At 45.3% G+C, this 22,379-nt stretch overlaps 1 protein-coding gene across 3 annotated transcripts in view; it reads right to left on the reverse strand.

Moving 5' to 3' along the window:
* The window catches only part of LOC143302241 (phosphorylase b kinase gamma catalytic chain, skeletal muscle/heart isoform-like), a 67,046-nt gene that overhangs the window by 22,968 nt on the left and 21,699 nt on the right, over nt 1–22,379 (reverse strand). For all 3 annotated transcript variants that reach the window (XM_076616825.1, XM_076616824.1, XM_076616826.1), the window contains 7 exons: nt 20,457–20,511; nt 14,466–14,531; nt 13,190–13,262; nt 11,558–11,648; nt 7,307–7,400; nt 6,318–6,347; nt 4,381–4,504 (listed from right to left, as the gene is read on the reverse strand). In XM_076616825.1, the coding sequence (XP_076472940.1) occupies nt 4,381–4,504; nt 6,318–6,347; nt 7,307–7,400; nt 11,558–11,648; nt 13,190–13,262; nt 14,466–14,531; nt 20,457–20,511 (533 nt within the window). The remainder of the gene's footprint in view (nt 1–4,380; nt 4,505–6,317; nt 6,348–7,306; nt 7,401–11,557; nt 11,649–13,189; nt 13,263–14,465; nt 14,532–20,456; nt 20,512–22,379) is intronic.

Here is a 22,379-nt window from a genome sequence, read left to right on the forward strand (position 1 = left end):
TCTGTGGAGGTTTACAGCACCACAATCACTGACCAGACCTGTGGAGGTTTACAGCACCACAATCACTGACCAGATCTGTGGAGGTTTACAGCACCACAATCACTGACCAGATCTGTGGAGGTTTACAGCACCACAATCACTGACCAGACCTATTGTGGTTTACAGCACTATAAACACTGACCAGATCTGTGGAGGTTTACAGCACCACAATCACTGACCAGATCTGTGGAGGTTTACAGCACTATAAGCACTGACCAGACCTGTGGAGGTTTACAGCACCATGAGCACTGACCAGACCTGTGGAGGTTTACAGCACTATAAACACTGATCAGATCTGTGGAGGTTTACAGCACTATAAGCACTGACCAGACCTGTGGAGGTTTACAGCACTATAAGCACTGACCAGACCTGTGGAGGTTTACAGCACTATAAGCACTGACCAGACCTGTGGAGGTTTACAGCACTATAAGCACTGACCGGGTTGCTGAGAGGTTTACAGCACTATAAGCACTCACCAGGTTGCTGAGAGGTTTACAGCACTATAAGCACTCACCAGGTCTGTGGAGGTTTACAGCACTATAAGCACTCACCAGGTCTGTGGAGGTTTACAGCACTATAAGCACTGACCAGGTTGCTGAGAGGTTTACAGCACTATAAGCACTGACCAGGTTGCTGAGAGGTTTACAGCACTATAAGCACTGACCAGGCTGCTGAGAGGTTTACAGCACTATAAGCACTGACCAGGCTGCTGAGAGGTTTACAGCACTATAAGCACTGACCAGGCTGCTGAGAGGTTTACAGCACTATAAGCACTGACCAGGTTGCTGAGAGTTTTACAGCACTATAAGCACTGACCAGGTTGCTGAGAGGTTTACAGCACTATAAGCACTGACCAGGTTGCTGAGAGGTTTACAGCACTATAAGCACTGACCAGGTTGCTGAGAGGTTTACAGCACTATAAGCACTGACCAGGTTGCTGAGAGGTTTACAGCACTATAAGCACTGACCAGGTTGCTGAGAGGTTTACAGCACTATAAGCACTGACCAGGTTGCTGAGAGGTTTACAGCACTATAAGCACTGACCAGGTTGCTGAGAGGTTTACAGCACTATAAGCACTGACCAGGCTGCTGGGAGGTTTACAGCACTATAAGCACTGACCAGGCTGCTGAGAGGTTTACAGCACTATAAGCACTGACCAGGCTGCTGAGAGGTTTACAACACTATAAGCACTGACCAGGCTGCTGAGAGGTTTACAGCACTATAAGCACTCACCAGGTTGCTGAGAGGTTTACAACACTATAAGCACTGACCAGGCTGCTGAGAGGTTTACAGCACTATAAGCACTGACCAGGCTGCTGAGAGGTTTACAGCACTATAAGCACTGACCAGGCTGCTGAGAGGTTTACAGCACTATAAACACTGACCAGGTTGCTGAGAGGTTTACAGCACTATAAGCACTCACCAGGTCTGTGGAGGTTTACAACACTATAAGCACTGACCAGGTTGCTGAGAGATTTACAGCACTATAAGCACTCACCAGGCTGCTGAGAGGTTTACAGCACTATAAGCACTCACCAGACCTGTGGAGGTTTACAGCACTATAAGCACTGACCAGACCTGTGGAGGTTTACAGCACTATAAGCACTGACCAGGTTGCTGAGAGGTTTACAGCACTATAAGCACTGACCAGGTTGCTGAGAGGTTTACAGCACTATAAGCACTCAACAGGCTGCTGAGAGGTTTACAGCACTATAAGCACTCACCAGGTTGCTGAGAGGTTTACAGCACTATAAGCACTCACCAGGTTGCTGAGAGGTTTACAGCACTATAAGCACTCACCAGGTTGCTGAGAGGTTTACAGCACTATAAGCACTGACCAGGTTGCTGAGAGGTTTACAGCACTATAAGCACTGACCAGGTTGCTGAGAGGTTTACAGCACTATAAGCACTCACCAGGTCTGTGGAGAGGTTTACAGCACTATAAGCACTGACCAGGCTGCTGAGAGGTTTACAGCACTATAAGCACTCACCAGGCTGCTGAGAGGTTTACAGCACTATAAGCACTCACCAGGCTGCTGAGAGGTTTACAGCACTATAAGCACTCACCAGGTTGCTGAGAGGTTTACAGCACTATAAGCACTGACCAGGTTGCTGAGAGGTTTACAACACTATAAGCACTGACCAGGTTGCTGAGAGGTTTACAGCACTATAAGCACTCACCAGGTCTGTGGAGGTTTACAGCACTATAAGCACTCACCAGGTCTGTGGAGGTTTACAACACTATAAGCACTGACCAGGTTGCTGAGAGGTTTACAGCACTATAAGCACTGACCAGGTTGCTGAGAGGTTTACAGCACTATAAGCACTGACCAGGCTGCTGAGAGGTTTACAGCACTATAAGCACTGACCAGGCTGCTGAGAGGTTTACAGCACTATAAGCACTGACCAGGCTGCTGAGAGGTTTACAGCACTATAAGCACTGACCAGGCTGCTGAGAGGTTTACAGCACTATAACACTGACCAGGCTGCTGAGAGGTTTACAGCACTATAAGCACTCACCAGGCTGCTGAGAGGTTTACAGCACTATATGCACTCACCAGGCTGCTGAGAGGTTTACAGCACTATAAGCACTCACCAGGTTGCTGAGAGGTTTACAGCACTATAAGCACTGACCAGGTTGCTGAGAGGTTTACAGCACTATAAGCACTCACCAGGTCTGTGGAGGTTTACAGCACTATAAGCACTGACCAGGTTGCTGAGAGGTTTACAGCACTATAAGCACTGACCAGGCTGCTGAGAGGTTTACAGCACTATAAGCACTCACCAGACCTGTGGAGGTTTACAGCACTATAAGCACTCACCAGACCTGTGGAGGTTTACAGCACTATAAGCACTGACCAGGTTGCTGAGAGGTTTACAGCACTATAAGCACTGACCAGGTTGCTGAGAGGTTTACAGCACTATAAGCACTCACCAGGCTGCTGAGAGGTTTACAGCACTATAACCACTGACCAGGTTGCTGAGAGGTTTACAGCACTATAAGCACTCACCAGGTTGCTGAGAGGTTTACAGCACTATAAGCACTGACCAGGCTGCTGAGAGGTTTACAGCACTATAAGCACTGACCAGGTTGCTGAGAGGTTTACAGCACTATAAGCACTGACCAGGTCTGTGGAGAGGTTTACAGCACTATAAGCACTCACCAGGCTGCTGAGAGGTTTACAGCACTATAAGCACTCACCAGGCTGCTGAGAGGTTTACAGCACTATAAGCACTCACCAGGCTGCTGAGAGGTTTACAGCACTATAAGCACTCACCAGGTTGCTGAGAGGTTTACAGCACTATAAGCACTGACCAGGTTGCTGAGAGGTTTACAGCACTATAAGCACTCACCAGGTTGCTGAGAGGTTTACAGCACTATAAGCACTGACCAGGTTGCTGACAGGTTTACAACACTATAAGCACTGACCAGGTTGCTGAGAGGTTTACAGCACTATAAGCACTGACCAGGCTGCTGAGAGGTTTACAGCACTATAAGCACTGACCAGGTTGCTGACAGGTTTACAGCACTATAAGCACTGACCAGGCTGCTGAGAGGTTTACAGCACTATAAGCACTGACCAGGTTGCTGAGAGGTTTACAGCACTATAAGCACTGACCAGGCTGCTGAGAGGTTTACTTCACTATAAGCACTCACCAGGTCTGTGGAGAGGTTTACAACACTATAAGCACTCACCAGGTCGCTGAGAGGTTTACATCACTATAAGCACTCACCAGGTCGCTGGGAGGTTTACAGCACTATAAGCACTCACCAGGCTGCTGAGAGGTTTACAGCACTATAAGCACTCACCAGGTCTGTGGAGGTTTACAGCACTATAAGCACTCACCAGGTCTGTGGAGAGGTTTACAGCACTATAAGCACTCACCAGGTTGCTGGGAGGTTTATAGCACTATAAGCACTGACCAGGCTGCTGGGAGGTTTACAGCACTATAAGCACTCACCAGGCTGCTGAGAGGTTTACAGCACTATAAGCACTCACCAAGCTGCTGAGAGGTTTACAGCACTATAAGCACTCACCAGGTTGCTGAGAGGTTTACAGCACTATAAGCACTCACCAGGCTGCTGAGCGGTTTACAGCACCATAAGTACTGACCAGACCTGTGGAGGTTTACAGCACCATAAGCACTCACCAGGTTGCTGAGAGGTTTACAGCACTATAAGCACTCACCAGGTCTGTGGAGGTTTACAGCACTATAAGCACTCACCAGGTTGCTGAGAGGTTTACAGCACTATAAGCACTGACCAGGTCTGTGGAGGTTTACAGCACTATAAACACTCACCAGGCTGCTGAGAGGTTTACAGCACTATAAGCACTCACCAGGTCCTTGGCGGTTTCCGACACGTCCATCCAGAGGGGAGAGGCGAAGGAGTAGCGGCCGTCCATGATGGCTCTCAGCATCAGCATCTGTTTGCGGTGCCAGAAAGGGGGGCTTCCACACAGCCTGCAACACCCACACCCACATCACAGCCTGCAACACCCACACCCACATCACAGCCTGCAACACCCACATCACACAGCCTGCAACACCCACACCCACATCACAGCCTGCAACACCCACATCACAGCCTGCAACACCCACACCACACAGCCTGCAACACCCACACCACACAGCCTGCAACACCCACATGACAACCTGCAACACCCACATCACAGCCTGCAACACCCACATCACAGCCTCCAACACCCACACCACACAGCCTGCAACACCCACATCACAGCCTGCAACACCCACACCACAACCGGCAACACCCACATCACAGCCTGCAACACCCACACCACAACCGGCAACACCCACATCACAGCCTGCAACACCCACATCACAGCCTGCAACACCCACATCACACAGCCTGCAACACCCACAACACAGCCTGCAACACCCACACCACAACCGGCAACACCCATATCACAGCCTGCAACACCAACAGCACACAGCCTGCAACACCCACACCAACAGCACACAGCCTGCAACACCCACATCACAGCCTGCAACACCCACACCACACAGCCTGCAACACCCACACCAACATCACACAGCCTGCAACACCCACACCAACAGCACACAGCCTGCAACACCCACATCACAGCCTGCAACACCCACACCACACAACCTGCAACACCCACACCACACAGCCTGCAACACCCACATCACAGCCTGCAACACCCACACCAACAGCACACAGCCTGCAACACCCACATCACAGCCTGCAACACCCACATCACAGCCTGCAACACCCACACCACACAGCCTGCAGCACCCACACCACACAGCCTGCAACACCCACATCACAGCCTGCAACACCCATACCACAACCGACAACACCCATATCACAGCCTGCAACACCCACATCACAGCCTGCAACACCCACATCACACAGCCTGCAACACCCACACCACAACCGGCAACACCCATATCACAGCCTGCAACACCCACATCACAGCCTGCAACACCCACATCACACAGCCTGCAACACCCACACCAACAGCACACAGCCTGCAACACCCACATCACAGCCTGCAACACCAACAGGAAAAAAAGGGGGAAAAAAAGCCGACAAATACATAACAAAAGAGGCAAGGCCTTCAAGACTCACTTGTGATACACTTTAAAAAAAAAAATCTAATCATTAAAATGTGTTCTGTATTTGTTATTATAAAGCTTCACGTTAAAAAAAAGAAAAAAAAAAAAGTCCTAACCAGATTCGAATTAAGTCCCCTAGCATTAATTACAGAGTAATTTCCCTTTTTTACTATATGCACCAAAACGTTTGCAAAATAAAAACTTCCATGCTTAGCAAAAGAAGTTCCTGTTTGAACAAAAAATGATAATAATGACTGCTCTTGTTGTTGGGTCAGAATATCAGATCAAAGTGCCAAGTTTAGAGAATACAAAAAATATAAATATAACAGTAAATGCACTTTGCATATAATTAGGCTTCTTTTTAAAAAAAAAGTTTGTGCCCATCCCAGAGGTGCAATATTGTTTTAAACAAGATGACTGGAAAGAACTGAATTTTTCCTATTTTTATGCCAAATTTGGTGTCAACTGACAAAGTATTTGCAGAGAAAATGTCAATGTTAAAGTTTACCATGGACACACAGACACACACACACAGACAACCGAACACCAGGTTAAAACATAGACTCACTTTGTTTACACAAGTGAGTCAAAAAACAAAACAAAACATGACGACATAAAAATATAGTATTCCCAGGTAAACAAACTACTTGTGATGAGAATGAACAGTGGTACTCACAGAGTGTACATTATGACGCCACAAGCCCACCTGAAACACAGGAGGAAATATGTACACCCCCGTCATCACAGCAAGTCAGCAAGAAACACATTTCAAGTTACAAAACTCAACAAAGCAACACCATCAGGGAACACCCACCCCAAACGGAAATTGTACATTCGTCTTCCATCAACTTTCTCACAGCTATTGTAATAAAATCATTTGACAAGTTTTCAGAAGTTTGGTCGTTGTTGCTTTTTTTTTTTCAGTCTGGAAGTAATAATTCTTTATGGAATACATACTCCCTTTAATAAAGTTGTACTCAAGTAATTATCAAGTAAAAATAATGTATGTATACATATTGCATTTTGTAACAGAACAAACTGCACTCATGAAATTATCAAGCAAAACAATGCATGTCCACATAGTGTAAAAAATACAAAACAGCCTTATCTCCATGTCTACATTTGAATGTAGCCGTGTACTGAACCGAGTGGTTCTAATATGGGACAGTAAGAATATTTTCAAGGATCAAAATCCTGTCATAAAGATAATTTGAAGGATCTTAATCCTGTCAGCGATGCCACTTTTGTAGCCGTGTACTGAACCGAGTGGTTCTAATAGGGGATGGTACAAAAGATCTAACTAAAGGAGGATTTACTGTATTAAAAGAATAGACCAAGCAGAGCGCTTGGTTACATTAAAAAAATCAAAAGAAGCAGGAATTAAAGAAACAACAACAAAAAACAGCAACAAAAAACCCATCAACGTATACTTGTGCGTGAATAAAAAATGTTTAACCATGATACCTCCACCCCCCCACACAAACAAACAACACACAAACACATACACACACACAACACATATAATGTGGTTAGTCAGACCTTGTGGAGGGGAAAAAAAAAAGGAAGTGAATAACACAGTAGAGTAGAGCAGAGCAGGTACTGACACCCCCCAGCCCTCCCCCCCTCTCCCTCCCCCCGCCCACCCCACCCCCCAACCCAACTTACAGGTCCACCTCCATGCCATAGCCTTCAGTGTTGGACTCATCAGTGGCTGCTTTCAGCGTCTCTGGTGCCAGGTAGCCAGGCGTGCCCAGCAGCTCTGCACACACACACACACACACACACAGGCACAAACACACACCCACACTGGATCATTCACTATGATGCAAGGTAAGTAGATGTGTTTTTAACCCTTTGAGCCCTGAGTTCCTGAGCAATTTTAACCCTTCTGCCTGAGCTCCTGAGCCAAAATTTGCAAATAATTGGTATTAAACCCTTTGAGCCCTGACCACCGCTTTGCCGGTGGCAGAGAAAAATGACATAATGCCCAGCCACCGGTTGAGCGGTGCGTAAACACTTGAAGCGTGCAGAGTCTCAACCTGGCCCGTCAGGGCAGAAATCAGGGACAAAACGTGTGAGAAAACAACTGTACACAATGCAGCAAGTAATTGATATGCTTGATGATTTATCGGAAGTAGAGTATGACAATGATTACTCTGATAGTGAGGTGGAATTCGAATCGGATGATTTTGCTACAGATAGTGATGTTGAAAATGAATCTGAGCATGCAGAATCAGTTGATCAAAGGAGGCGTGTCAGGTTGAGACTCTGCACGCTTCATGGTAGAAATCGATCTTTTTTTTATCCAAAGCACATGCACAAAACACAGTGAAAAGGAGCGGCCATGTTGGTACTATGTTCGCTGACGTCAGAATATTACGGTTTTTCTGAATGGCTCTTCAATATAAGTCAACCAATAGCAAAACACGACACAAGTGTTTACGCACCACTCAACCGGTGGCCAGGCATTATGCTACCCCTCCCCACCACCGGTAAAGTGGTGGTCAGGGCTCAAAGGGTTAAAAAAGAAAAGGAAAAAAGGTGGTCTTTTCTAAATGTTACCCACAAAGTGATGAGGCCTTTGCACAAAGCACTCTGTTTATAAACTTCAGTTGCATTCTGATTCCCGGCTTTTCTGTTACTTATTCTCACAAACCAACAATACAATCCACATCCTGATTTTTTATCCAAGAACTTAATTTGCCATTGGTGCTTATTGGTTTGCAGTATAAAACACAACAGCTATTAATGAAGTCACAGTGTAGAACACAACAACTGTTTAAGAAGTCACAGTATAAAACACAACAGCTGTTAATGAAGTCACAGTGTAAAACACAACAACTGTTTAAGAAGTCACAGTATAAAACACAACATCTGTTTATGAAGTCACAGTATAAAACACAACAGCTGTTAATGAAGTCACAGTATAAAACACAACATCTGTTAATGAAGTCACAGTCACAGTGTAAAACACAACAGCTCTTTATGAAGTCACAGTTTCAGTTTCAGTTTCAGTTTCACTTTCTCAAGGAGGCGTCACTGCGTTCGGACAAATCCATACACGCTACACCACATCTGTTGAGCAGATGCCTGACCAGCAGCATAACCCAACGCGCTTAGTCAGGCCTTGAGTGCATGCTTACATATTTGTGTACCTATGAAGGTGGATTTCATTTTACGTAATTTCGCCAGAGGACAACACTCTCGTTGCCATGGGTTCTTTTTCAGTGCGCTAAGTGCGTGCTGCACACGGGACCTCGGTTTATCGTCTCATCCGAAAGACTAGACGCTCAGTTTGATTTTTCAGTCAAACTTAGGAGAAAGGGCGAGAGCGGGATTCGAACCCACACCCTCACGGACTCTCTGTATTGGCAGCTGAGCGTCTTAACCATTCTGCCACCTTCCTCCTAGTAGTCACAGTATAAAACACAACAGCTCTTTATGAAGTCACAGTATAAAACACAACAGCTCTTTATGAAGTCACAGTGTAAAACACAACACATGTTTAAGAAGTCACAGTATAAAACACAACATCTGTTTATGAAGTCACAGTATAAAACACAACACCTGTTTAAGAAGTCACAGTATAAAACACAACAGCTGTTTATGAAGTCACAGTGTAAAACACAACAGCTGTTAATGAAGTCACAGTATAAAACACAACATCTGTTTATGAAGTCACAGTATAAAACACAACAGCTCTTTATGAAATCACAGTGTAAAACACAACACATGTTTAAGAAGTCACAGTATAAAACACAACAGCTGTTTATGAAGTCACAGTATAAAACACAACAGCTCTTTATGAAATCACAGTGTAAAACACAACACCTGTTTAAGAAGTCACAGTATAAAACACAACAGCTGTTAATGAAGTCACAGTATAAAACACAACAGCTGTTAATGAAGTCACAGTATAAAACACAACAGCTCTTTATGAAATCACAGTGTAAAACACAACACCTGTTTATGAAGTCACAGTATAAAACACAACAGCTGTTAATGAAGTCACAGTATAAAACACAACAGCTGTTTATGAAGTCACAGTGTAAAACACAACAGCTCTTTATGAAGTCACAGTATAAAACACAACAGCTCTTTATGAAATCACAGTGTAAAACACAACACCTGTTTAAGAAGTCACAGTATAAAACACAACAGCTGTTTATGAAGTCACAGTATAAAACACAACAGCTGTTAATGAAGTCACAGTATAAAACACAACAGCTGTTAATGAAGTCACAGTGTAAAACACAACAGCTCTTTATGAAGTCACAGTATAAAACACAACAGCTCTTTATGAAATCACAGTGTAGAACACAACAACTGTTTAAGAAGTCACAGTATAAAACACAACAGCTCTTTATGAAGTCACAGTGTAAAACACAACAGCTCTTTATGAAGTTACAGTGTAAAACACAACAGCTCTTTATGAAATCACAGTGTAAAACACAACACATGTTTAAGAAGTCACAGTATAAAACACAACAGCTGTTTATGAAGTCACAGTATAAAACACAACAGCTGTTAATGAAGTCACAGTGTAAAACACATCTGTTTATGAAGTCACAGTGTAAAACACAACATCTGTTTAAGAAGTCACAGTATAAAACACAACAGCTGTTAATGAAGTCACAGTATAAAACACAACAGCTGTTAATGAAGTCACAGTATAAAACACAACAGCTGTTAATGAAGTCACAGTGTACAACACAACACCTGTTTAAGAAGTCACAGTATAAAACACAACATCTGTTTATGAAGTCACAGTATAAAACACAACAGCTGTTAATGAAGTCACAGTATAAAACACAACAGCTGTTAATGAAGTCACAGTGTAAAACACAACAGCTCTTTATGAAGTCACAGTATAAAACACAACAGCTCTTTATGAAATCACAGTGTAAAACACAACACCTGTTTAAGAAGTCACAGTATAAAACACAACAGCTGTTTATGAAGTCACAGTGTAAAACACAACAGCTCTTTATGAAGTCACAGTGTAAAACACAACAGCTCTTTATGAAATCACAGTGTAAAACACAACACATGTTTAAGAAGTCACAGTATAAAACACAACAGCTGTTTATGAAGTCACAGTATAAAACACAACAGCTCTTTATGAAGTCACAGTATAAAACACAACAGATCTGTGTAAAAAAAAAAAAAAAATCTAACAAAATATAAATCCAAACTGATATCCCATTACTTGACAGAACTTTCCTGTCCCTGGCAGATGGGTGCATCAGTGTAACTTCCATACTAAGCAGACCAAACAGTTTCCTTAAAAATGATAAATCAAGTGCTGTCAATCAATGTGCCAGTCTGTAAGATAAAAGTGCTAAAGGTCTGAGAAAAAGAAAAAACAAACAAACTGTGAACAGTAAATAAAATCAAGAAACATTTATTACTTTATTTCTCTCTGCCCTTCACTATAATACAACACAGTCAGTGTTACTTTACTAATAACTACCGCTGAACTTGATCACGAAAGTCGTATTGGTTGGCAAGTGTGTAGTTGTACCAGCACAACACTGTCCACACAGGTGTGTAGTTGTACCAGCACAACACTGTCCACCCAGGTGTGTAGCTGTACCAACACAACACTGTCCACCCAGGTGTGTAGCTGTACCAACTCAACACTCTCCACACAGGTGTGTAGCTGTACCTACACAACACTGTCCACACAGGTGTGTAGCTGTACCAACACAACACTGTCCACACAGGTGTGTAGCTGTACCTACACAACACTGTCCACACAGGTGTGTAGCTGTACCAACACAACACTGTCCACACAGGTGTGTAGCAGTAGCAACACAACACTGTCCACACAGGTGTGTAACTGTACACAACACAACACTGTCCACAAAGGTGTGCAGCTGTAGCAACACAACACAGGTGAAAAGCATCACTCACCTGTCAGCTGTTCGTTGGGGCCCAGAACGGTGGCAAAGCCAAAGTCCGACACCTTGACGTTGAGTCCGTCGTCCAGGAGGATGTTTTCTGGCTGCAAGACACGTGTCATCATCGTCACAATACCTACTATACTGTCTTCTGTGATGTCATCGTCATTGTGTTGTAGTCGCAACACTAATGTGTGTGCCTGTGCGTGTGCACTTCAATCTACAGAATCTTCACAATGATGAAGGCGGGTAGAGAAGGGAAAGATGTGTGAGCGTGTGTGCGGTGAGATTTGTGTCTTGACATATTGCAAAGTACTCAAAGCTGATTGGAAGCACTATACAAATAAACTGAATGGTTTAGTTTTAAGTCATCGTCAGTCCAACATTCATTATCATTCATCAATCATCATCATTCATCACAACCATCAACCATTCATCATATTCATCATCATGATGTACGACTAGCACCACATCAGAGGCAAAGCTGTGTCCAAAGCGCCAAGGGTAGAAACAAGGCTCAGGCTTCATTAAGACAGACCAGCCCAGGCAACACATCTCCATCTCCATCTCAGGCCCATAACTACAAAGTAGTTGTTGGGGGAAGCCTGAGGACCGCAGACGCAACCTCCCTTCTCCATCTGTCTCTGTCGGCAGCCGCCGGCAGCAGCTCACGTGTGTGGAGTCCGGTCCATTGTTTGATGTTCTCATGCCAGTTCTTCCGCTGTCTTCCTCTTCTTCTCCCGCCCTCGATGGTGCCTTGCATGATTGTTTTGGGCAAGCTGGTGTGTTGAGCATTGTGTCCAAACCATATCTGCTTGCATCTCTTCACAGTTGAAAGGAGAGGTTCCTGAGGTCCAGCAAGGTTTTCAATTCTGCTCCGTACATGTTCATTGGTCCTGTGCTCGATCCAGGGAATTTGAAGGAGCTTCCTCAGGCATTCAACACAAGGTTGAATCAAAACCATAACAGACCATCTGAGAGAGACAGCACCCAAATCTAATACCCCTGGCTTCAGTATAAACCCACACTGAGAAGGCATAGGTACAGTGTGTACCCACTTGAGCTGGTACAGGTTATGTGTGTACCCACCTTAAGTTGGTATAGATTCAGTGTGTACCCACCGTAAGATGGTATAGGTTCAGTGTGTACCCACCTTGAGTGGTACAGGTTAAGTGTTTACCCATCTTAAGTTGGTATAGGTTCAGTGTGTACCCACCTTAAGATGGTATAGGTTCAGTGTGTACCCACCTTGAGATGGTACATGTTTAGTGTGTACCCAGCTTGAGATGGTACACCATACAGGTTCAGAGTGTAACCAACTTAAGATGATATAGTTTCAGAGTGTACTCACACTGAGAAGCTACAGGATCAGAGTGCACCAACTTTGAGATGGTACAGGTTCAGTGTGTACCCATCTTAAGATGGTACATTTTCAGAATGAACCCACCTTGAGAGGGTGTAGATTAAGTGTTTACCCACTTGAGATGGTACAGGTTCAATGTGTACCCACCTTAAGACAGTACAGATTCAGTGTATACCCCCACTTGAGATGGTATAGGTTCAGTGTGTACCCACCCTGAGAGTGAGATGGTAGAGGTTCAGTGTGTATCCACCTTAAGACAGTACAGATTCAGCATGTACCCACCTTAAGATCTCTGTGCACGATGTTACGGCTGTGCAGGGTTTTCACCACCTCCAGCAGCTGGTGCATGAAGAACCTGTAGGACAGAACACACCACTGTCAGTGCTGTTGGCACCATCACTTCAAGGACAGAACACACCACTGTCAGTGCTGTCGGCACCAACATGTCAGTGCTGTCAGCACCATCAATTCAAGGACAGAACACACCACTGTCAGTGCTGTCGGCACCAACACACCACTGTCAGTGCTGTCGGCACCGTCACTTCAAGGACAGAACACACCACTGTCAGTGCTGTCGGCACCAACATGTCAGTGCTGTCGGCACCATCACTTCAAGGACAGAACACACCACTGTCAGTGCTGTCGGCACCGTCACTTCAAGGACAGAACACACCACTGTCAGTGCTGTCGGCACCGTCACTTCAAGGACAGAACACACCACTGTCAGTGCTGTCAGGCACCGTCACTTCAAGGACAGAACACAACACACCACTGTCAGTGCTGTCGGCACCGTCACTTCAAGGACAGAACACACCACTGTCAGTGCTGTCGGCACCGTCACTTCAAGGACAGAACACACCACTGTCAGTGCTGTCGGCACCGTCACTTCAAGGACAGAACACACCACTGTCAGTGCTGTCGGCAACATCACTTCCAAGGACAGAACACACCAATGTCAGTGCTGTTGGCACCGTCACTTCAAGGACAGAACACACCACTGTCAGTGCTGTCGGCACCGTCACTTCAAGGACAGAACACACCACTGTCAGTGCTGTCGGCACCGTCACTTCAAGGACAGAACACACCACTGTCAGTGCTGTCGGCACCGTCACTTCCAGTGCTGTCGGCACCGTCACTTCAAGGACAGAACACACCACTGTCAGTGCTGTTGGCACCTACGAGTCACTTCAAGGTCCTACAGGCATCATGATGTACATCTGCTACACCTCAAACAGGTACAGCCATAAATACAGGTAATGTAGATACAAATTTATCAATCATAAATAACATTCTGACTACGAGTTTCAAGTTTGCCTTCCATTCCTTATTACATGAACAACCCCAAACAGCGACACACCAAACACACACACACTCAAACATAACACGCCACAAAATTATACACCCCAACACCTCCCCACTTATAAAGACAAACAACTACACTACACCCCCCCCCAACACACACACACACATCTCACACACTAACACACACCACACACATGCCAAACACACACACAAACACCGCCCCCCCCTCCCCCCCCACATCTCCCTAATGACTCACCTGGTTCTTTTCTCAGAGAGGGACACCTCTCTGGTGAGGTAGTCAAACAGCTCACCATTCCTGCACCTGTAACAGGCAACACCCCATCCTTCACTCACCTAAAACCTTTGTCAACTGTTTAGGGATCTTTGACATGTGTTATCACACACTGATAGTGATGTAGGTTTGGGGATCTCTGACACGTGTCATCATCACACACTAGGTTTTGGGATCTTTAACACATGTTATCACATACTAATATGCGTCTTGGGGTATCTGACATGTGTTATGTAACACATGTTATCACACACTGACACAGGTTTTGGCATCTTTGAAATATGTATCACATGTGTTGGTTATAAAGGCATTTGCAGTTTTGCAGTTGACTGACCTGGGAGGTGATGTTAATAACAGTACATTCATACTGCATCATTCCGACATCTCCAAGCACTTTATAATACTACAGCAGTCGCACACAACTGCCACCACACCCATGCACACACACATATACATGGTAGAAATAAATGTGGATCCACAGAGTGACAGATAATAGATAATATGGAGTGAATTAATCATGCAGAGACTGCTACAAAAGGCACTGTTTTTCAGTTTTCTTTCAAAGGATGTGAGTGAGGGACTGTGAAGGACTGAAAAAGGTAGTGGATTTCAAGTTTTGTACAGCTGACCAACTATCAGCTTTCCCGCTTTGTTTCTCTGTTACACTTAGGAACACACACAAAAAAAGATGTCATCAGCAGAAGAGCAGAGGGACTTTTGAAGGAACATGATAAAATAATAATAAAAGGACATACCGAGGTGCAGTTCCAGACATTATATGAAAACAAGAGACAAGAGACCTTGCACTTTACACTATTACAGATCATCAAAAAATCTCCAGACTTGAGACATCAGACCTTGCACTTTACACTATTACAGGCCACCAAAAAAATCTCCAGACTTGAGACATCAGACCTTGCACTTTACACTATTACAGATCACAGAAAAATCTCCAGACTTGAGACATCAGACCCTGCACTTTACACTATTACAGATCACAGAAAAATCTCCAGACCTGAGACATGAGACCTTGCACTTTACACTATTACAGATCACCAAAAAATCTCCAGACTTGAGACATCAGACCTTGCACTTTACACTATTACAGATCACCAAAAAATCTCCAGACATGAGAACCGAGACCTTGCACTTTACACTATTACAGATCACAGAAAAATCTCCAGACCTGAGACACGAGACCTTGCACTTTACACTATTACAGATCACAGAAAAATCTCCAGACTTGAAACATCAGACCTTGCACTTTACACTATTACAGATCACAGAAAAATCTCCAGACTTGAGACACGAGACCTTGCACTTTACACTATTACAGATCACAGAAAAATCTCCAGACCTGAGACACGAGACCTTGCACTTTACACTATTACAGATCACCAAAAAATCTCCAGACTTGAGACATCAGACCTTGCACTTTACACTATTACAGATCACCAAAAAATCTCCAGACATGAGAACCGAGACCTTGCACTTTACACTATTACAGATCACAGAAAAATCTCCAGACCTGAGACACGAGACCTTACACTTTACACTATTACAGATCACCAAAAAATCTCCAGGCTTGAGACATCAGACCTTGCACTTTACACAATTACAGATCACCAAAAAATCTCCAGACCTGGGACACAAGACCTTGCACTTTACACTATTACAGATCACAGAAAAATCTCCAGACTTGAAACATCAGACCTTTTGATTTACAGATAAAAAAAAAAAGAAGAAGAAGAAGAAAGAAAAAAAGGATTTCATTAACCGGGATCAAACCCAGCAACCTCAGACAGAAAGTCCAAGGTTTTTAACCACTCAGCTTGTTACGCCCATAGAGTGGAGTGTAAACCAGACATGAGCCACTACACTTGACATGTCGTGACCTGCCTTCCTACAGTCACCACGGCAGGGCGCTGGGTGCAGACCGTGCATTTCTTCCCCACTGTCTCCCTCACAGCTTTCAGTTTCAGTTTCAGTTTCATGGAGGTGTCACAGCTGTCAACTGATCCACGTACACTACAGCACATCTGCTTTAAAGAAAAAAATAAAAAAATAAAAAGAACAACTGCCCGACCTTCACATAAACCCAACACACTGGTCAGGCCTTGAGGGCCTACTGTAGCATGTTTTGTAAACTTTCACCTAAAATGACAAAAAAAAAACAACCCAAAAAACAAACCCAAGCAATTTTTTTATAAGTAAATGCATGAAAAATATATAAAAAGAAAGACAATTATAAAAGGCAAATGACTGAAATGAATAAAAGGCAAATGATAGAAATAAAACAAGAATAAACATGTATACAATTACATACACATACAAGTGCTCACACACACTGAAACACACATGCACACACTCACACACACACACTCACACATCACTTTGCAGACTCACAGACACACCTGAAAGGCCTGCTGGAGAGATGTCAATGCAGGTTCTGTCATAGTGTGTGTCCGCCATCTCTCTCTCTCTCTCTCAGTGTTGATGTGAATGTGTTGGTCAGCTTGTTTGTGTGTGAAATCCGCATGACTAGCATTCGAGACGGGAGTAGTGGAGGTTCTCTTTCTCTCTTCCAAACCTACATGATTGCTCTCATCTAATAATAATAATAATGGATACTTATATAGCACACTATCCAGAAATCTGCTCTAGGTGCTTTACAAAAACGCTTTGTTAACATAAAACATTACATCTATGTTACATACACACACCAAAATGTGACTACACACACACACATACACACACACACACTGCATACATACATTTTAACAATACATGTGTATCCAACAGCTACCCTAACACATACGCACACATGGGCAGGCACAAACTTACATAAACTCACGCACACACACACATACTGACAGTGACAAGCCTGTGTGATGTGTGTGTAATAATATGCATAATTATATGCATATTTATGTGGAGGTGCTTGTGTGTGCATGTGTGTGTCTCTTCTACATCTTGTGTGGAGTGGGTGTGGGTTTGTGGGTTGGAGTTGGAGCGGGATGATTTGTGCGTGTGGGTGTATCCGTGTGGGTTTTTTTTTTTTTTTTTTTAGTATGCATGCATCACCGTATTGTTCATTGTAATTGTCCAGGGCTTTTGTATCATTAGACTGGGCATACCAAATGTCCTTTTATTATTATCATTAACATTATCATTATGATTAACATTAATTAGAATCAAAGTCAGACTGGAGTGGCTGACGGAAGCTCGCTCTCTCTCTTCCAAACACTCATGCTTGCTCCCCCCCCCCCCCCCACCCACACACCCACCGACAGCGACACACTTGGTTCACAATTATGTGTATGTGTGTGTTGTGTGGTGTGGAGGAGACTTGGCAAATCCTAAAGATCTGTGTGTGTGTGTTGTGTGTGTGTGTGTGTGTTACAGTGTATGTAGGTGCCAGTGTACTTGATGTCAGTGTTCTCTACACAAGCCAGTGTCAGTTTCTGTTGAAACACTTCAGGGAGGGTTAAGGGGGGGGGGGGGGGGGGGGGGGCGGAGGGGAGGGTGAGCAGGAGAGCTGGCGAGAGGAAGAACACAAAGTGAGACAGGAAAAGATACAGTGCGAGAGAGAGAAAGAAAGAGAACAGAGCGAGGGGGGGGGGGGGGGGGAAGTGTCTTTTTTTTTTTTCTTCACCAAGACATGATGATAAATAATGCACAGCCTAACACAATCTGAGCACAGTCACGTTGCGGTCACAAGTGGCCACAGACCTGGACAAACACTGACCCAGAAAACAAAATGTGGGGGGAAACACAGCTCTGGGAGGGGGAGGGGGGGGAGGAGGCCAAAGGGTTGTGGGGGGTGGGGGGGGAGAGACTGATGACCCCCAAACTTCCCCAGTCCTTGGAAACAAAACAAAACAAACACTGCTTTACAACCACGCTGGGCGGTTGGTTCTCTCCATCACCACATGAACTGACTGAGGACTGTCTCAGTACTGTGCACCATGATCATTATCACCAACACCCACTCCTCCCTAACCCCGACCCACAGGTCTCCCTTTCACACTCACACAGACACACAATTTCTCTTCTCAAACACACACACACTTATTCAACTCAAGCACACACACGCACACACACACACACTTTCTCAACTCAAGCGCGCGCGCACGCACGCACACACACACACACACCGTTTCCCCCCACAAACAGTGGCCACAATCTCCTGACGCAAAGAGTGCGAGGAGAGGTCAAGGCTGTTGGCTGTGACAGCTGGTGCAGGAAGGGTGGGGAACGGGGCTAAGTCGGTCAGCGGCCGACATACACTCACCACACTACAGAACAGTGCTCGGACTGTACTGTACTGCTGACGGTGTGAGCTGTGCTCAAGGCAACGTGCAGACACGTGCTTCCCCACGTGTGTTGCGTGCGTGCGTAAGCCCACGTGTGTGTGTGTGTGTGTGTGTGTGTGAGAGAGAGAGAGAGAGAGAGAGCAATGGTCAGCAGTTGATCAAAACACAATTTTGAAAGTTTCATCCAGTATGTGAGTATTCAAATAAGTTTCATCCGTTATGCAAGTATTCAAATACACAAGACGGCAACTGAGCATTTGCCGTGAGCAACCCCCTGCACACATGCACACACACACACACACACACCAGACGGGGACAGACTGATGATGACCAGAGGAAAAGGGCAGGCCAGGTGAGGGGGTGGGGGTGGTGAAATGAAATGAAATTATGGTGCTTGGAGCCTCGCCGACCACTAAGGCCATCTCAAGGCTATCGCCGCGTTAATAACTACTACAAGGATAAAAAAAAACAAACCCCAAAAAACAATTAAAACGAGTCAAACTTTCCACTCCAAAGTTTAAAAAAAACTTCCATAGTTCAAAACCTTCAAATCTGGTTAAAAATGTTCACTTCTTTTCAGAAGTCCATCAGCGCCCAGGAGGGACATCACGAAACAAAGTCTTCAAAGAAACCGCCGTGTAATGTCTGTGTCTAACGTCATGCAGATCCCAACAGTCAAGGAGCACGTGTTTCACGGTGAGAGGCTCATCACAGGGAATACATCGAGGGGCCTCTTCCCCCTTCAACAAGTGAGTAAAGAAAATGTGTGCCCCGCACGCAGTCTGCACAGCACAGACTCCTCCTTTCTGTTCTTCAGCCCCGAAGGGAGGGTCTCTTTTAGGTCTGGACGGTGGGGGTGGTCAATGCACAACACACTGACTGTCCATGATCGTCAATGACCGTCGTTCAGTGCTGATGGTTTTGTTGTTCTCCTTGGTGTCTTGTGGTATGGTACTGTTGCGCTCTTACTTCTTGTCTCAACAGATTTCTCCGCAATAAATTCAGGCCGTTCTCAGGAGTGTGTGTCACCACACTGCAGCGCCACCCAACAGTTTTCTGTCGGCAAGTGTAATTTGTTTTACAGTCATGCGAGTGGATTTTTCCACTGAATTTTGCAGGGGCAACCCATCCGTTGCTGTGGGTTCTTTTATGTGCACCAAGTGCATGCTGCTGCAAACAGAAACAGTTTATCATCTCATTTGAAAGACAGCGCCCAGACCACCATAGGTCTTGTGGAGAAAGAGAGGAAGGAGGGGAGCGTGTGTGTGAAAAAATCCTGTCCTTATATGGGAGCTGACCCCGTGCCCACTGGCTCCCCAGTCGTGGGTGTCTGTCCGGATGGGAGGTCCATGTGCTCTTCCTTGGGGGTCCTGGGAAAGGCTGTTCAGGCAGTCTAGCATGTTCAACCCGATCTCCTTCACTTCTAGCAATATCCCAAAAAGGCAAGTGGCCTCCTGTACACCTGACAACGACAGTTCCCTGTGGGCTGTGAATGCGGCAGACCAACCCAGGTGTAGGTATGGGACAACCCGGAATGAGATGCAGGAGTAACGCTAATGAAACGATGCCGATGATGAGGCAGCAAAAAACAAAAACAAATGACAACAACAACAAAACACACATGTACAAGCATACTTACAGTTCGAAAACCAGGAACATGTAGGTTTCAGTCTGGAAGAAATCATGCAGCTCAACTGAAACAGACAGACACAGATACGCGTTCAGACTGTGAAATATTTTTCATCATGACCAAGGTGTCTGCACTCTGCACATGCAAGATCAGTGAGAGTGTAACAAGTCTGTCTACCTGGGGGGGTAGCAGGGGGGGGGGGGGAGAGTGTGGGGGGTGGAGCTGGGGTGAAAGGGGTGGAGAGAGTGGGGAAAGGACAGGGGGCTGCAGACAGGCAGAGTGAAAAAGACAGGACAGACTGCAAACGGATGGACACGGGACCAACTTCACACAATGACTGATACTATACATGTGCTATGTATACAAGTACAATACATGTATGCCTACACACACACACACACACACACACACACCATTAATGATGGGAGCAGGTCCCATTCGCCTATCCACGTTTTCGCCAACTTTTTGATTGTGCCACCCTCATTAATGGCCTCTTGAGAGTGTGTCTATTTTCCCCCCCAAGTCATCATTCCTGTTTCACCTATTCAGCCTACCACCACCCCTGGCCCCAGGCTTCTCCCCCCCCCCCCTCTTTCTCTCTCAAACACACAACATTCAATGCACACACACACACAACACACACGTGCGCCGAACATGCACACAGAGTATTGTGTGTGTGCATGTTAACAGGCACTAACTTTCTTTATTTTTCTATTTTTTGATGGAGAGAAAGAAGAGGTGGAGGGCATGGGTGGTGGGGGGGATGGTGGTGGGGAGAAGTGTTGGTTCCATATAATGATGATGATGCTGCTGCTGCTGCTGATGATGATGATGATGCTGATGATGATGATGATGATGATGATGCTGATGATGCTGACGGCAATGACCAAGGACGTATAACATGAAGACACAAGACCAATGACAAAGAAGAAGCAGTCATAGCAAAAGGATCGTGAAGAACACAAACGTTTCCTGTTGTGTTGTGTTGTTGTAACGTGTTATTTTATTTATTTATTTATTTTTTTTTTTTTTATCAAAACAGAGTAGTCTGTGTAAAATTTGGGCTGCTCTCCCCGGGGGTGGGGTGGGGGGGGTGGGGGGGGGGAGGGGGGGGGGAACACACCACCACAGTATAGAGTCACCAATATGTTTTGTTTTTTTCTGTTTGTAAGTGTATTTGTTTCAACCATACAGACAAGACTTCTCTTTAAGACATTTGTCAGGGGCAACCCTTTTGTTGCCATGCTTTTTGTTGCTGTTCTTTTACGTTGGCGAAATTCAACTGAGCTGCAATGTGTCTCATCCAAAAGACAAGCACCCAGACCACCAGTCACTGGGGGTGGGAGGGACAGCAAATATCCCGGCTCGTGTGTGTGTGTGTGTGTGTGTGTGTGTGTGTGTGTGTGTGTGTGTGTGTGTGTGTGTGCGCGCGCGCGCGCGTGTGTGTGCGGACTATACAACATTATAACTTTATTAAGTCCGTGAACTTAACTCAGTGCTACAAGCGCCTGCCCCTGGACACTTCAAGTCAAGGGGACTGTCTCTCTCACAGAGCTGAAATGTACTATTATTGAGCTCGATGGTCTCTCTCCCAGGGGCGTGCACCGTGAGGAAAGGGAAGGGAGGCCATTGCCGTGTCCCGGCGACCTTGGCCTGTGAAGCAGTGGGATCGTCCGCCATGAACCGAGTCTGTCACTCCACTCCCGTGTAGTATATGCGTAGTGTTTTATTACTGGCCTTGCTGGCTCCACCACTGCCCATAAGGTCGTTCTTCTCTTGAGGTCACGACTTTTTTTTTCTTTTTTTTTTCCTTTTTTTTTTCCCGGACACAGGCACGTGTGCATGTTATGAAACCCTCGCAGAGACACGATAGAATGATCTGTATTTCACACTCAAGGCCGCTACGTCCTACATTATGCTCTCTCGGCCGGC

This window comes from Babylonia areolata, chromosome 29 (assembly GCF_041734735.1).
Source record: "Babylonia areolata isolate BAREFJ2019XMU chromosome 29, ASM4173473v1, whole genome shotgun sequence".
Taxonomy (NCBI): domain Eukaryota; kingdom Metazoa; phylum Mollusca; class Gastropoda; order Neogastropoda; family Buccinidae; genus Babylonia; species Babylonia areolata.